Source organism: Engraulis encrasicolus, chromosome 5 (assembly GCF_034702125.1).
Source record: "Engraulis encrasicolus isolate BLACKSEA-1 chromosome 5, IST_EnEncr_1.0, whole genome shotgun sequence".
NCBI lineage: Eukaryota > Metazoa > Chordata > Actinopteri > Clupeiformes > Engraulidae > Engraulis > Engraulis encrasicolus.
The window spans coordinates 53,887,634-53,904,218 of NC_085861.1; the positions used below are offsets into that span (position 1 = coordinate 53,887,634).

Here is a 16,585-nt window from a genome sequence, read left to right on the forward strand (position 1 = left end):
CTCCCCCATCTCGCTCACCCACTTGTTTCCTGTTACCATCTCACACTCTCCTATCAAATAAAAGGTATAAAACCCTCTGAACGCATTTCTTTTAAATTGACTATTGAAGCCTAAGGGCTTCAAATTGAATTCCTAATTTTGCCTCCCTCCCTCCTCCTAGCAGTCTGTCAGTGTTTCCCATACATTAAGGAAACTATGGCGCACCGCCATAGCTTGAATTTGGCCGCCATAGTTTCCGAAAGTGAATGTGTACGCCTATGTGTGTAGATCATTTAGACCATTTTTATCAACATTTTTTTGTGAACAATTTCACAGTGCTCCTAAATTCTTATCTGTGCTCCTATTTCGTTTTATTTTTTTTCACTGCATAGACCCCTGCATGAGGGACGAATGGAAAGTGTGTTGCAAATAGAAATCATTCACTGTACTGCATGTTTTATATAAATGACAATGTAGTACTATACTTGTCATGGGTGAAATCTTACGTAATTTCTGAAAACATAAATGGCTGAAATGTAGGCCTATAGTTTCTCCATGCGCCAATGTCATACTTGACCATTGTTTTGCCGTTTAGCTTTTACGACGCGTGAATCTCCCCCCACCCACCATTGGCCCGTGTGAACAAAAAATCCCCGCTGCCCCCATAGTTTCCAAAATTTCTGTGGGAAACACTGAGTCTGTATTTGAGAATGTAATGACATCAGAGTCGTCCTTCTCAGTACATACAGGAAGAGGATGGCCAGGGTCTCCAGAGGGGATGAAGAGAATAGGAACATATCTGTTCCCCTTGTACGTGCCGTCTCTTTCTCTCCTTGCATAAAAGCCAAGTTGCCCATCACATAATGGCCTAATTTAATTGGCCCGCAACTTTGCCAAGGAGATGATTACCTCATGCTTAGTGTGTGTGTGTGTGTGTCTGACTACAGAGCATGAGTTTAACTCAATAGACCCAGTCGGCACCTCTGGTCCGCCTATGAAGCTTGTTTTCCCCTGCGAATACTTTGCCCACTGGTTGTGCAGTGCCAATCACTGCCAGTCATTAAGCATATTGATTAGCCATGACATACAGCGGGTGGAGTATACAGAGGTCTTATGGGCAGGCCCAGAGGTGCCGACTGGGTCTATGTGTGTGTGTATATGTGTTGATCTATGAGTTTGTGCCTGTATGGAGTGTGTGTGTAACTGCCCACAGAGGGGCAGGTCCTTTTTGCCTGCATTCGTGACTATGGAGTCCATGGTGCTGGTGTGGCCTTTCATGCGCACTAGTAGGTAGACAGGTGTGTGTGTCTGTGTGTGTGTGTGTGTGTTTGTGTGTGTGTGTGTGTGTGTGTGTGTGTGTGTGTGTGTGTGTGTGTGTGTCTGTGTGTGTGTGTGTGTGTTTGTGTGTGTCCACTTACTGCCCCAGAGGGGGATGTCCTTGCTCTCCCTCTTCATGACGATGGAGGCCATGGTGTTGGTGACGGGGATGGCGTCGAAGTAGGAGGAGTGGGGGGCCAGTGTGAGGATGGGGGCTTCGCTGGGGGACGCCGGACGCCCCTTCACACGCATCCAGTGGAAGCCGCCCGAGAACCACATGACCCGCATGATCACTCGCAGAGCCAGGTCCACAAACCTGGAGAGGAGGGAGAGAGAGAGAGAGAGAGAGGAAATATGAGTGAGTGAGTGAGTGAGTGAGTGAGTGAGTGAGTGAGTGAGTGAGTGAGTGAGTGAGTGAGTGAGTGAGTGAGTGAGTGAGTGAGTGAGTGAGTGAGTGAGTGAGTGAGTGAGTGAGTGAGTGAGTGAGTGAGTGAGAAATGAAGAAAGGATATCAGTATGTGTGTGAACAAAGAAAAAGTCAGACAAAGCAGGCTGACCTCTTTCAGAGGGACTGTGGTTTGATACAACACTGACAATCCCACAGATACCCCGAACCGAAACTAGATGGTTAAGTGGCATACAATGGTTGGGAGCAGACTTGTGGTGTGGTTTGACGACCTCCCCCCAACACACACACAGTTTCTATACACAAACATGTGCACAAGCACATAGACACATTACATTACATTACATTACATTACATTTGGCAGACGCTTTATAACACGTCACAAACACATGCAAACACACATACAGACACAGGTTTAACCGATATCCTTGGAGACTGTGGTTCGAAGGTGGTCTCAAACACAGACAGACAGACACTTCTGGTAAAGAAGATACTAGCTAACCGACCTCCTCCATAATGTCTGTGGTTCGACGGCGGTCTCGGAGCGGCCCATGGTGGCGAGGAAGGCGAAGGGCCAGGCCAGCAGCATCATGAAGGCAGCCATCAGCAGACGCACAGGGAACAGTGTCACCGTCATCACCGCTATCTGTCACACACAAGAAAAGACGGAGAAACACAGTCAGCTGGTTGTGTCACACAACATCTGCATAGGCATTAGGGATGCAAACGATTAACGATTAGTCCCAATTTATCGCCAATTCCACTGACAAGAGACCCAGTTGAAATGGGCATGTTAAAAGTGTGTGTGTGAAGAGGGGTGTGAATAGTAGGAATATTTAAATCACCTTTGGATTAAATAATTTAATTAGATTTCATTTAAATGGAATATTTATCTTACTTTTTAATTACAATTTTTAGATACAGAAGTTTTTTTTTCGAGAAACCCCCGCTAATCAATTACTTGTAAGTCGATAAAGCAATCAACTAACCATTAATGAATTAATCGATAATTTGCATCCCTAATAGGCATACTGCATAGTTACACACAAGCATGATGAAGACTGCTCCACAGGTAACACACAGCTGCTCCTAACACACACAGACAGACACATACACTAATGAAGTCTGTGTGACAGAAAGCAACCCCATTTAACCCATCCTCACATTTAGTTTTAAGTTTACACATGGATGATACACCAAGCAGACACAGTTCAGTCGACTGGTCTTACTATTTGATGTGGATCAATAAAAGATAATTCAATAAACCAACAAACTACCTAGCTAAATAGGCAAAATACACAATCCAGAAGCATACAAAAAGTTCAAAAGAAAACCACTGCCTGCAAATGTGCTGCTTTTATTGCGGAGAGTCAACACAACCACCTTATCTCTCCTCTGTGCTACTGTTTGCAGTTGGAATTACGGTTAACACTATCGGTCACTATCACTAGCTGGTTATCACCATCAACTATAAATATTTATCTTGAGCGGGGGAGAAAGTTGTCGAACCGGCTGCACACGCTACACAAATACTAGCAGTAAGGCCGGGGACATGTTTGCGGAGTGCTTTAAATTATATGCTACAGAGTGCACATACTTGCTTTAAGGAAGAAAAGAGCACTTCGCAAGATACAGGAGGCATCATATAGGAGGTGTATAGCGAATCATTAATGTTTTCCACCGTTTTTTGACTGTTTGGAAGATCGCCCCTGACGGTTTTGTCAATATTGCACTGCACGCACACAAAATTGACGTAAAATATATACACATACATGTGCTCTGTGCACATGTATCCTGCAGCAACCATATCTCAGGCCTAAGTTAATGATGGATGTACAGTAAGGATGGATGAAGGATATTCGTTGTGAAAGCTTTCAAACATCAACAAATCCTAAAAAAGGAAGGTAACTTTGTCATATAAGAAAATGACAGGACTGATGTTATATCATTAGTAAGCAAGATGCAGACCAGCAAAGTTTGAAATAATTTGAGTGGATACCATAAAGAAAAAAACTGTATCGATGAGAACGATTTGAGAAGGAATGACTCACATCAAGACTGAAATTTGTAGGAGAGAGGCAAGAAAAATCTATTCTTGAAATGACAAAACATTTCATCATTACATGCATTACCAGTATGACTGTGCCTGTCTACACTGCCCTACAATTTCAGAACGCAGTATCTCTGCTAACTGCTAAACTGAGAAAAAAGGCTTTAAAGTTTCCTTTCTGGCTGGGCAACTGTGGTGGAGGTAAAATGGTGATGACACTTTCATACGATATTTTTTTATGGTGGAAATGTATGCACACAAGAAAAAAAACAACATTCTCATTACTTTTTACTTGAAAAATGAATTTAAGTTACTGTGTTCTGTTGTGATATTACTGTCTACACCCAAACCACGGTTTCAATGGATAAGTGCAGTGTCTCACGTGATATACTGCGTTTTTGGCTTGTACGACGTAGCCTCTTCAAACAAAAAAGTGCAGTAACATCCGTTTTTATCTGACACGGGACAAAGTAGGACCAACACTTTTTGACACAAGACAAAGGAGGTATTTTAAAGCCCATTTCCAGTCTAAACTCAATTTCGACCATTTTCAAGATACTGCGTTCTGAAATTGGACGGCAGTACACCGGTCTTCAGGCATGATGCTTGAGATCGTTCAACGCCTGCAATCCGGTTATCTTCACCCACTTCCATGCTTTGCCATTGGCCAAAATATTGCGCAAAACACTGTACCCGGCAACAAAGTTCAAACATTCATTGTAATACAATATTGTGATTCATGTTGTTCAGTATTTGCTATGGCATTAGAGACAGAGCCAAATGTGAGAACTGGCCCTTCAGTCTGATTGAAGAAACAGTGCCAAGCCAAATACTTGACTATAAACCATCAAGACAATTTTCTCCTGTCCAAGAACCTAACAGCTCCAGCAGTCCAGGTATGCGGAGAGACAAACACACACAGACAACCACCAACTCCTTGGACAACTCTATGACAGCTTGTCTTAGACAAGCAATTTGCAGTTGCACATGAAACCACACATGGCATGTGAAATGTCTTTTTTAACAGCCAACATCATTTGTGGTTAACACGTGACTTTCCCTCTGAAGTTTCTGCTAACCTTTTGAACCCTCACCTACCACCTCAACCTTGCCAAGCAAACTCAAAGGGGATTTCTGTCTCTTTCAGTTTCCGCTTTAACCTCTGTAGTTGCATAGTACTCATACACACAGACAGTACTCGTGTGCATTTATTACTCACACTTACAAGTACAACACAGTGACATCTTGAACAGGTAAGCTTATTAATCACCCATGTAGACCAAGGCCATCTTCTGTTTACCTTCTGAACGTAAAACAGACACCTCACTAAAACTAAAGTTGGAATTTTCTCCTCTCTCACAGGTTCCCCCTCTTGCTTCAACATTAGTTAATTGCGATAGCATTTTTCATGTTTGTCAGCCCCATCATGGTCATATTTATATCAATATCAACTGGCCTCAATCTCTAAAATTAAAAGTAAATTGTAGTGTGATGGTCTTATGAACATATAGTAGAATGCACAGCAACTGGTGGTTATGATGGTCATCATCTAAATTATGAAGAGCACTATTATTTGCATTATATTATCGGCTATTATTTGTTACACTAATTAGGCCTGGCCCACCCAGTCCAATCCGCTGCCCCACCAATCTCCAGTGTCCGTTTCACAAGCACATTCAGCCGTTTGCCTATGTATTTCTACATTGCCCACATGAAACAAATCCCACAAGCAAAGGAATAAACTCGACAATAAGTATTGACATTAGATGAGAAAAGTAGACACATTTTGCTCATATACTACACTAACTCACAGGTTTGCACAGAAAAATAATGCACTCAAATAAGACCATCATCATCTTTACAGCATTTTTTGCAACACTTGTCAGTGCACCATTGCACATGTGCCATGCAGTCTACTGTCAACAGACACGTACTGTATAATGCCTTTCTCGCATCTCGCCTTTTTGCGCGTAAGTGCGACCATAAATGTACAAAGCCTATGAAACGTAACGCCCAAACTGAAGAACCTCTTGAGGCCTGAAATGTGTTTGTGGGTGACACGCTGACAATGCACAGCACTGTGTAGCGGATCCTCTCCACAAACACTGAGAAACAAAAAGCAAAACTCAGACAGGGTGAAGTGAAACTGTGTCTACAGGACAAATTGTCATTTGAACAGACGAGATCACTTGAATGCCTCTTGGGCCTCTGTGTGAGGAGGACGGAGAACGAGAATGAGTGAGTGAGTGAGTGAGAGAGAATGTGAGTGAGAGAGAGCGAGCGAGAGAGAGAGAGAGAGCGAGCGCGAGAGAGAGAGCGAGCGAGAGCGAGAGAGAGAGAGAGCGAGCGAGAGCGAGAGAGAGAGAGAGCGAGCGAGCGCGAGAGAGAGAGAGCGAGAGCGAGAGCGAGCGCGAGAGCGAGCGCGAGAGCGAGCGCGAGAGCGAGCGCGAGAGCGAGCGCGAGAGCGAGCGCGAGAGCGAGAGAGAGAGCGAGAGAGAGAGAAAGAGAGAGAGAGAGAGAGCGCGCAAGTGAGAGAGAGAGCACAAGCGAGAGAGAGAGAGAGAGCGCGCAAGAGAGAGAGAGCGAGACTGAGCGCAAGAGAGAGAGCGAGCAAGAGAGAGAGAGCAAGCAAGAGAGAGAGAGAGAGAGAGAGGGAGAGAGCAAGAGAGAGAGAGAGAGAGAGAGAGAGAGAGAGAGAGAGAGAGAGCGAGCGAGAGCGAGAGCGAGAGCGAGAGCGAGAGCGAGAGCGAGAGCGAGAAAGAGAGCGAGAGCGAGAGCGAGAAAGAGAGAGAGAGAGAGAGAGAGAGAGAGAGAGAATGAAACGCTGAAGCTAACAGCATTGCGTTGACAAGGAGCTGAATGTTCAGGAGGGCCTACAACCCAGACAACAGATCAAAAGCAAGAGAATAAATGGGAGAAAGAAAAAAAGAAAGAAAAGAAGAGAGAAAAGAAATGGGTGAAAGAAAGAAAAGAAAAGGGAGTGAATGATGAGAGGGAGAGCGAAAGCAAGTGAGCAAGAGGGTGCGCGCACATGTGTGTTGCTATGGCTGAATGTAGGGAGAAAAGTGCTGCTCACTGACTGACTATTTCCAGTGTGACTAGTCAAAGAGTAGAGGATGGGACTGAGACAGACGTGAGACTGACTGAAACAACCTCGGATGGATGAATGGATGGATGGATGGATGGATGGATGGATGGATGGATGGATGGATGGATGGATGGATGGATGGATGGATGGATGAATGGATGGATGGAAGGATGGATGGGCTAATTGAGTGTCCTCAGAAATATTTTGGGACCGTCTGTGGAATCTGCCTTTAGAGGAAGTGAAACACATGAAGACAGACTGAACCTATTCTGTCCATAACCATGTAGTCTAAATGCATGTTCACTCTTGAACATGTGTATTGATAAATAGTGGTGAGAGAAAATTCTGAAAGGACAAGGTAAAGTCATAGCAGGGGTGTCTAGGGGGACTTTAACATGAAAATGCATTCAGAAATCAGAAAGTGATAATCAGACAATAATGTCTTCAGTGAGGAGACGAGCAAATCTTGTCCATGACCATGAAAGAACACACAGATCTCCCACCCACACACCCTGTGTCTCATATCGTGCACTTGTGTCAGTGCACTGACGGTTAGTGCATTGTGCACGCAGTGCACTGAGGTCTTTAGTGCATAGTGTAGTGGAAAAGTTTCAGCACTTTGCACTGTGCTCTCACTGGAAGTGACGAGTGAGCATAGCATCAGCTCACCAAAATATCTGTTGGCTACGGTTTACATTGCATAGCAAGTCGTGCTTGTGCATTTACTTCACCCAAACTGGCAACTAACTCGCTTAAAATACTTGGCTTCGCATGAATGGCCTTTCTGCCACATTAGTTACAGAATTAAGAGACTGTTGACCATACTCTTCAACTGAACTGAACGCCACATTTCTTCCATTTCATTATTATGGCGGCCGTGTTTATCATTCAAGCACTACGCTTTTGGCCGTTGTTAGGGCTTCATCTGGGCATTGTCAGTGCACCGAATTCACCAAGATTTTCAGTGTGAGCGCCCTATGCACTGCAACATAGTGCCCAAAGTGCACAAGTATCAGATATGAGACACAGGGACTAACACACACACCAACGGTGACAGCATAGCCCTTGTGTCAAATATCACATGAAGCTAAGCTACTATCTCACACACACACACAAACACACACAAACACACTACACCGATTTTGGTGCTTCTATCCAGTGTGTAACGATTAGGCCCTTTTTGGACGGTTAGATCCTCTACTATAATAGGGATGATTAAAATGAACACACACACACACATACACACACGGGACACACACACGCCCACACACAAGTACACACACACAGTGTTTCCCATACATTGAGGAAACTATGGCGGCCCGCCATAGTTTCCGAAAATGTAAAAAAAAACTATTGCCGTTTTTGTTAAAAACGATTTGAATAACGATTTCCTTCGCATTTTGCTCCTGGAGTAAATACATCCTATACAGAAAACTACAAGTGCTTGAAAGACAGAGGGATCAAAAGCCTAGTCAGGTTGTTGTAGTTAACCTTGGGTTTGGGAGCAATAAAAAAAAACATTCAGAAAAGGGACAGTTGGGATGAGTTTACTAGAACTCCCCAGGCTTTGCTTTACAGTTGTAATGAGTTAGGTGACAGGCCTTCATTGACACGGCAGAGGAGACATCGGGCTGTATATAGAAATGAATGTGAATATAGACATAAATGTGTAATATGTTGTTCAGCCCTTTTAATGGGAGGAATTTTGAAAAAACTGGCCAGCACCCCTCATGTAGAATGTGTACGCCTGTGTGTATGGGGAAAAGGCATAGCCTACCCTCTTAGACCCTTTTTGTCTATGCGTTAACAATTTCACAGTACTCTTAAATTCTTATCTCTGCTCTTATTTTGTTTTATTATATTTTTCATTACATAGACCCCTGCATGAGGGACGAATGAAAATGTTGTAAACAGAAATTACTCACTGTACTGAATTTTTTTTTTAAATGCACCCCCCGCCCACCCACCAATCCCGGGGAAAAAAAAAATCCGGGCTGCCCCCATAGTTTCCAAAATTTCTGTGGGAAACACTGACACGGGATGCAAATTATCGATTAATTCATTAATCATTAGTTGATAGCCTTATCGATCGACTTACGATTAATTGATAAGCGGCGTTTCCCCCCCGAAATCTCAATGTTTCTCAAAAAAAAAAAACTAAATCTAAAAATTTTAATTAAAAATTGAGATAAAATACCACATTTAAATTAATTCTATTTCAATTATTTAATCCAAAGGTGATTTAAATATTCCCACTATTCACACCCCTCTTCACACACACTCTTCATATGCCCATTTCACCTGGGTCTCTTGTCAGTTGAATTGTCGATTAATTGCGATTAATGTTTTTTAATCGATTAATGCATTGGTCGATTAAAGTCGATTAATTGTTTGCATCACACACACACACACACACACACACACACACACACACACACACACACACACACACACACACACACACACACACACACACACACACACACACACACACACACACACACACACACACACACACACACACACACACACACACACACACGGTTTCCAAGGCCCAATCACAAGGCTCTACAACATGGCTAGTTACCTCACATGCTTCACAAATTAGACACGCAAACACACACATCATACCTCAAAGTCACCGTCAGTTTTACACACTCCCGGACCGTTACAGCCTAGACACCTCTAAGTGAGGCAAATGTAACTCACTGCCAGGTCGTAAGCTTAGCTGGCTTTTGAATCCATGGGACCAACGAAACAACTTGAATCAGAGGGCTGGAATAACAATTCTAAGTCATTACCTGCGCAGCAAATGTTGCAGTGTTAAGTCAACACACAGAGAGTCACTTTAACATCTTCTAGAGTGCATTTGGTCCCAGATTACTCTGTAATCTTTGAATCAACACTGCGTTGATCATACTACTGCATACAGAGGGATTCGAAAGACAAACTTTTATGCCCCCCCAACTATGACCGGTTCCTTGGCCCTTAATGTCAGTCTAGCATGACCTGGGTACTGTGTTGTACTGTATGTTCGTGGCAGTGCCTCCGGAGGTGGCTGTAAGACTGGCTGCAGCTGGCAACCTGGTAGCTAAAAGGCGAGGCTAGGAATCCGTGCCTGTGTTGTGCTGTGCTAGTCGTTTCTACGGTAACATAGGACCCAGAAGTAAGCAACTCTAGCCCTGTTGCGGGGACTACAAAGCCACTCCTGCTGCTGCTCTCCTTCTCACTGGTAGGTAGGTACAGTAGGCTTGCAGCTAGGGTGGCAAGCCACAACCAAGTCCTAAGATTGACAGAAAATTGTTGTTCCTGCTTTCAAGAAAATAGGTAGTCTGAGCAAAACAATATATGAAAAAAAAACACGAATCAGTGCCATTGTGATACTTGTTATATTCAGTGATACAGGTGTGTGTGTAAACAGGGAACACCAGAGATGAATCATAAGGAAGAAACAGTTCATCAGGATCCAGAAGCAATACGAGGTAAGGGTCTAAGCTGCCATCATACGGCTGCCAGGCAATGGCCCTTTGAGAAGACTAGCAGGGGTTCAGAATGGATAGCGTTCAATGCGAAAGTCACATCCATTTAGGAGACCAGACTTGATCCCACTTTGTTGCATTGGTGACACTTGCTCTACCTTGTCTTGGATGGCATATTGAAAATCTTTGCCTAGGCTACGCATCTCCCTGGCCATGATAAGTGATTGGCCAATGAAGAAGACAATGGCTTCAATGCCTCCTCAGCAGCGAGGCCCATGCCTTTGCCTGCGCCTTTAAAGTCAATCAGCAGGGGCAAACTTCACACTACATTCTTTCACAGATTAAATGTCAAGCAATCTAATTACTGCCGTGCTGCATCTGAAAATACGCAGGAGGACACAAGATGGGACACACGCCCCTTCACAGACATACATGCATGCACACACGTACAAACACGGGCAGTGTGTGCATGTGTGTGTGTGTACCTGTGTATACAAACAAAACCAGAAAGGCAGGCATGCACACTCAACTGCCCACAAAGCATGCACACACAAGCACACAGTCAAGGTTCAATTCTACACAGTACACACACTGACTCACATGACAATCAGTGATTCACACATGATTGAATTACCACACATTATAAACATGCTTGTCTCATGTCTGTTTATTTTTGTTTGTGACGCAGGAGACAAAAGTAGCATGATGGACGAGGCCAACACACAGGATATGGCCAATCTGTCCATGCCACACATCCAACAAGAGCTACTAACCAGAGAGAGAGAGAGAGAGAGAGAGAGAGAGAGAGAGAGAGAGAGAGAGAGAGAGAGAGAGAGACAGACAGAGACAGAGAGCTCTCACTGATATGCCACAAAAACTCAGAGATGCCAACATAAGAGCTTAGTACTGCTGCTTCTACTGTAGTTTTACAAAGTACGAATAACAACAACATTATGTAAGGGTTAACGTTCGGCGAGAAGGTCGCTACCGTGGAATAGCAGCACGACAGAGAGAATCTTTAGACCCCGACGCGGAGCGGAGGGGTCTTGTTCTCTCTGAAGTGCTGCTATTCCACAAAGCGACCGACTCGCCGAAAGTTAACCCGCTTATTATATGGATATACTTACATGATTCACACATGCGGGGACATTTCTTTAGACCTATTTAATGTTAAGATTGTTGCTGCGCAAAACAAAACAGTGCCGTTGTGGAACACCGCTAGGCAACAGCTAGGTAGGCTAGCCAGGACAACAGGTGTTGTCTATCACAGCAGCTGATTAGATTGACAAAAGACCGGACCCCCTGCGGAGTGATATGAAACATTCGCTTTAGCCACTGACTTGTATACAAGCCAGTGGCTTTAGCAGTGAACGTCTTGTTGCCATTGACAGCGGTAGCCAGGACAACGGGTGCTGTCTATCACAGCAGCTGATTAGAGTCTTGTTGAAAAGTCGCTTTAGCAGTGAAAAGTCTTGTTGCCATTGACAGCGGTCTGTTATAGACCAACCCGTCCGTTATCGAAAAATAACAGACGTCCGAACGTTGGGGAGCCCCGTTGAAATGAATGAAGCATTCGACAGATGACGTCACAACCATATAATATAAAAGAATAACAATCATCACCATAATCAATAACAATGCTAGTAGCTACTAATGTTGCACATGTTGGCACTAGAGCAACTTGCCACCGAGTCTTTCACACGTGTGAAGATTCTCTTTGAGCTACATTTTTTAAATTATTATTTAAAAGAAAATGAAGTTTAGCATTTCTCAATTGAACCCTTTTGATTCAGTGTATCCAGTACATCCAGTTTTGCTGCATTTGTTGCTCTCTCCACATCTCACTCTGGCACCGGCCGCCAACCATTAGCCCCATCCTGTAGGAGTTGGCATTGGCACACCAGCACAACGCGCACGCACGCACGCGCACCCTAGAGTTCTAGTTCTGGTCTAGCATTAGTCGAAGCTTACACCAGATGACCCAAAACTAAATATTTCACACAAGACAGCGGTGTTGAATAGGGGGGGAGCTGTGGCGCGTGGCGTACAGCACCTGTGCCGAACAGAAACCCAGGTTCAAGTCCAGCCTAGGTAATTTTCCCAGTCATTTTCTGTCTGCTTTTTACCATCACATCACAAAATAAAGCCAAACAAAAATACCTGCAACTTAATATTTGAACTTTTCTCATGCTGATGTAATTCACAAAAAAACGGATGCCGATCACCTTGCTGCTTTCCAAACAAGCACATTCCAGTACTCAAATGTGTGCTACATCTTTACTGCAATGTGCAATATTATATATTAGGTCTTCGTGTATGTTTTGTAGTTGTGTATTTATGTAAGCCGTCAGACACCCTAATTTCCCTCTGGATTCATAAAAGTACTCTACTCTACATTCAAAAACAAAGAAAGGAGGAAATACACACAAATGCTGTTGCTCCAAGAAAGATGCAGCCTCTAATCCTAGTCACAGGTGATTAATATTAAACAGCTAAACAGCCAACGAAATGACAGCCCTCACTTCCATTGTTGTGCTGATTGGCTGACGAATGCATGGGGAGCATTTTTGACAAATATATTTTTTTTGCAGACAGTTTGTGTGGAAAATAAATGCATTTCATGTGCTAGGGGAAACAACTGGATACAAACATGAATTGAGACACCTGCCACTGTAGCTGCACCTGCCACCTTGTAGCTGTCCATGATCATAGTTGGACGCAGAGAAAGCTTTACGCGTAATGTAATCTCACCTCTTAAGCACCGGCACAGGGTCACATGATAAGGTGGCGACAGGTAGTAAAACTGTAGGAGAACGGCAACGGAAGAAGGGCTGTCTTTCATTATAAACTGATTCACAACTGGTCTACTACATGGAAAAAAATGAAAGCACTTAGCTTAGTATAGCAAGACACCCAGAAGCTTAGTGTAAGTCAATTACACCTGACGTGAGAAAGTCTGACACGGCCCAACTATAGTGCAGACGTCATGGGTCAAGTACACACCGAGTGACCAATGCTTCAAGCCAGAGCTCCGCTTCCGGTGTGCTATGCAATGCAACTTCTTTCCGCCCCGTTTTCTTGTAGTCTGTGTTTTTCTCACACACACACACACACACACACACACACACACACACACACACACACACACACACACACACACACACACACACACACACACACACACACACACACACGTTTCCCATACATTGAGGAAACTATGGCGCACCGCCATAGTTTACATTTGGCCGCCATAGTTTCCGAAAAACATTTTTTTTTTTAAACGATCTTCGTTTTTTGAAAAACGATTTCCTTCGCATTTTCCTCCTGGAGTAAATACATCCAATAGAGTTAAGCATGAGTGCTTGAAAGACAGAGGGATCAAAAGCCTAGTCAAGTTGTTAACTTGAGTTTGGCTCTATAAAAAAAGGGACAGTTGGGATGAGTTTACTGACTCTCCCCAGGCTTTGTTTTACAGATGTATGATAATGAGTTAGGCGACAGGCCTTCATTGACACAGCAGAGGAGACATCGGGCTGCATAACGAAATGAATGTGTAATGAATGTGAATATAGACATAAATGTGTAATATATTGTTCAGCCCTTTTACTGGGTGAATTTTGAAAAACTGGCCCTGTGACCAGCACGCCTCATGTAGAATGTGTACGCCTAATGTGTGTGGGGAAAAAGGCATAGCCTACTCTCTTAGACCCTTTTTGTCTGTGCGTTAACAATTTCACAGTGCTCCTAAATTCTTATCTGTGCTCCTAGTTTTTTTGTTTTTTTTCCATTGCATAGACCCCTGCATGAGGGACGAATGAAAAGTGTGTTGCAAACAGAAATGATTCACTGTACTGCATTTTATACATATATATAACGATGTACTATACATGCCATGGGTAAAATCTTATGCTAATTTCTAAACACATCAATGGCTGAAATATAGGCCTATAGTTTCTCCATGCGCCAATGTCACTTTACTCATTGTTTTGCCGTTTTGCATTTACGCACACCAAAACAACACCAACACCAAAACTGAGAACCCATGTATATTTATTTACAATCACAATCATGACCTTCAATGGCCAATTTGGATTCAAGCAGCTGTTATGCAGTTATGTGAAAAGTCTGTGTGTCAAGAGAAATTTGTCATACAAAGTAGTTATAAGTTATTGATACCTACGATTTTCTCAGGCACTGCTCTATGGAAATTGTGACCCTACCACCCACACTCTTCCTCTGCTAGGGGGCAACACCAAAACATGTAGGCTACTGTGAGACCGACAATATGTCCATTCACAATATACCGTTCCAATGCCTTTGCATACTCATACATATGGATGGATGGATGGGTGGATGGATGGATGGATGGATGGTAGCCTGAGAACTCCCATACTGCCTTTAGTTCTACACAATCGTTTAGATCTTGCTTGTGATTAGGTCTGGTGGTAACCAGGCAAGATGGATGGATGGAAGGAAAATAGAAATAGGAAAAATGCCAACAGGTCAGGTCCCCCAAAACACACAGCCTACATAGTGTTCAGAATTCTGTTTAAAAAAGAAGTTCAGGGTTAGGTAGAATAATCCAGGTGTGATAGATCGGCAAATCTCAAGAACTGTGACCTAGACAAGGAGTCAAACCACAGTTCATTCAACTGGCCCGCTAAAGGACCACGCAAATAGATTGCCATGCTCACGTCAACGTGAGTGCTTCTGCTGGCCACAAAGCTGATTACCTACAACGTCATGACACCACTGCCTGTTCTGCTCTTTCCCTCGTGTCTAATCACGGACCAATATCACGCCTCTGACACATGCATCACCCATTGATAGTGCTTCGCAGTTGTTGTAGCTGAATTTGTGTCGTGATATCTGGAATTCGGCTGTGCAGAGAGTAGTTCTACAGGCGCATCATATGTGCAGTTATCTACAGAGAGCGGCACACGCTACAAAGTATCACTGGTGGTTTGAAACAATTTGACAAAGGCCCCGGGTTCTACAAGGTCCCACCCTCGCTTGCTTGAACGAAATACATCCTAGAAGTCAAGCTGTGGACATTCAATTAGGCTGTGGCGGATGCAGCTCGTTAACTATCGACCCGCAGTCCAGTGGAGCGCAATAAAACCATTCAATACTGTTTACGCTAGCTACCAAGTATTGTCACACGTGTGGAGCTAAGCTAACAAGATGTAACAGGCTTGGCATGTTCATCGGCGATGGGAGTGCACGAGCGCAGCACACCGCTTTCTACAAAGACCAAAAGTAACACTGTTGCACCATTGCCGTGATGAGGGAGCAAGTGAAGTTCCAGCCATGAGAGCCTCAGCTCAACACGTTAGCTGGCTAACATAGCTGTGCTAGCTAGCTGTTTAATTGAAACCTTGCACAGCTAGCTAGGCTCTCAGCACATCATCTCTGCGTGGATGCTAGCTTAACCTCCCACTAACACAACCCTCAAGAGAACTGTTTGCATGGGTGCCAGCACACATGCTTACCTGGGCTTTTTGAAGCGGTGTGAACCTCAAGTCATGCACGAATGGATTTTTGACGGGGGGAGCCAGCTTCTTCCCATCTCCTTCCACTGAGCATCGTCTGCATTTTGGCAACCTCATCCCTACAAAACCCTATGGGACGGATTTTAGCAGGAAAGAGTCCCGGGCGACTTTATTCAAACGTTCTTTCCCCCCAGAAATTTCGTATCCTCCCGCCGAGTCCAGGCTACACGTTATCTTCTTTTCTTGAGGGATAGAGATGGCTTCTGGATTAAGCGGATCATGTAGCTATTTGACGGTAGCTTTGCGCGCAACAGTAGTCCCGTTATGTGTCGTAAAGATGCAAGCAAGACCTTCTACTTCGGTCCATGCGCAAGACGCATGCGTCAGGCCTCTTGTGTGCTGACATCACCATGCCGAAGCCGGGGTGTGTCGAGCTGAGCCGAGTGGATGCGAGTTGGACACAGCGCCTACCTGATGCCACTGCCCGCTGCCACTCATTTCAAACACATCGTGTTATTTCTTATGAGGTAAACCATGAAAAGGAAAGTCGAAATGGTAAGAAAATAAGGTAGATGAACTGTAAATAATTAGTAGGTCCAGTGTTGCAGGAGAAGGTAAGATAAAATAAAAGAGTGTACATTTGAGGTCCTATGCTTTGGTCATTTCTCAATGCACACGGGTCTCCTGCACAAGTTCAGGCAGAGAAGTTACAAAATGTGTTGATTTGCCACACTGCCGCACTGTCAGCAAACAGGTTGCACAATGATGCATTTG

General features: G+C 44.0%; 1 protein-coding gene across 1 annotated transcript in view; it reads right to left on the minus strand.

The window, feature by feature from the left end:
* LOC134448676 (lysophosphatidylcholine acyltransferase 1) overlaps nucleotides 1-16,363 on the minus strand; it is a 28,739-nt gene extending 12,376 nt beyond the window's left edge. The window contains exons 1-3 of the mRNA XM_063198340.1: nucleotides 15,812-16,363; nucleotides 2,209-2,348; nucleotides 1,398-1,612 (exon numbers count right to left, since the gene is read on the minus strand). Coding sequence (XP_063054410.1) covers nucleotides 1,398-1,612; nucleotides 2,209-2,348; nucleotides 15,812-15,928 — 472 coding nt within the window. The 5' untranslated portion in view covers nucleotides 15,929-16,363. The remainder of the gene's footprint in view (nucleotides 1-1,397; nucleotides 1,613-2,208; nucleotides 2,349-15,811) is intronic.
* Between the last annotated feature and the right edge of the window lie 222 nt (nucleotides 16,364-16,585).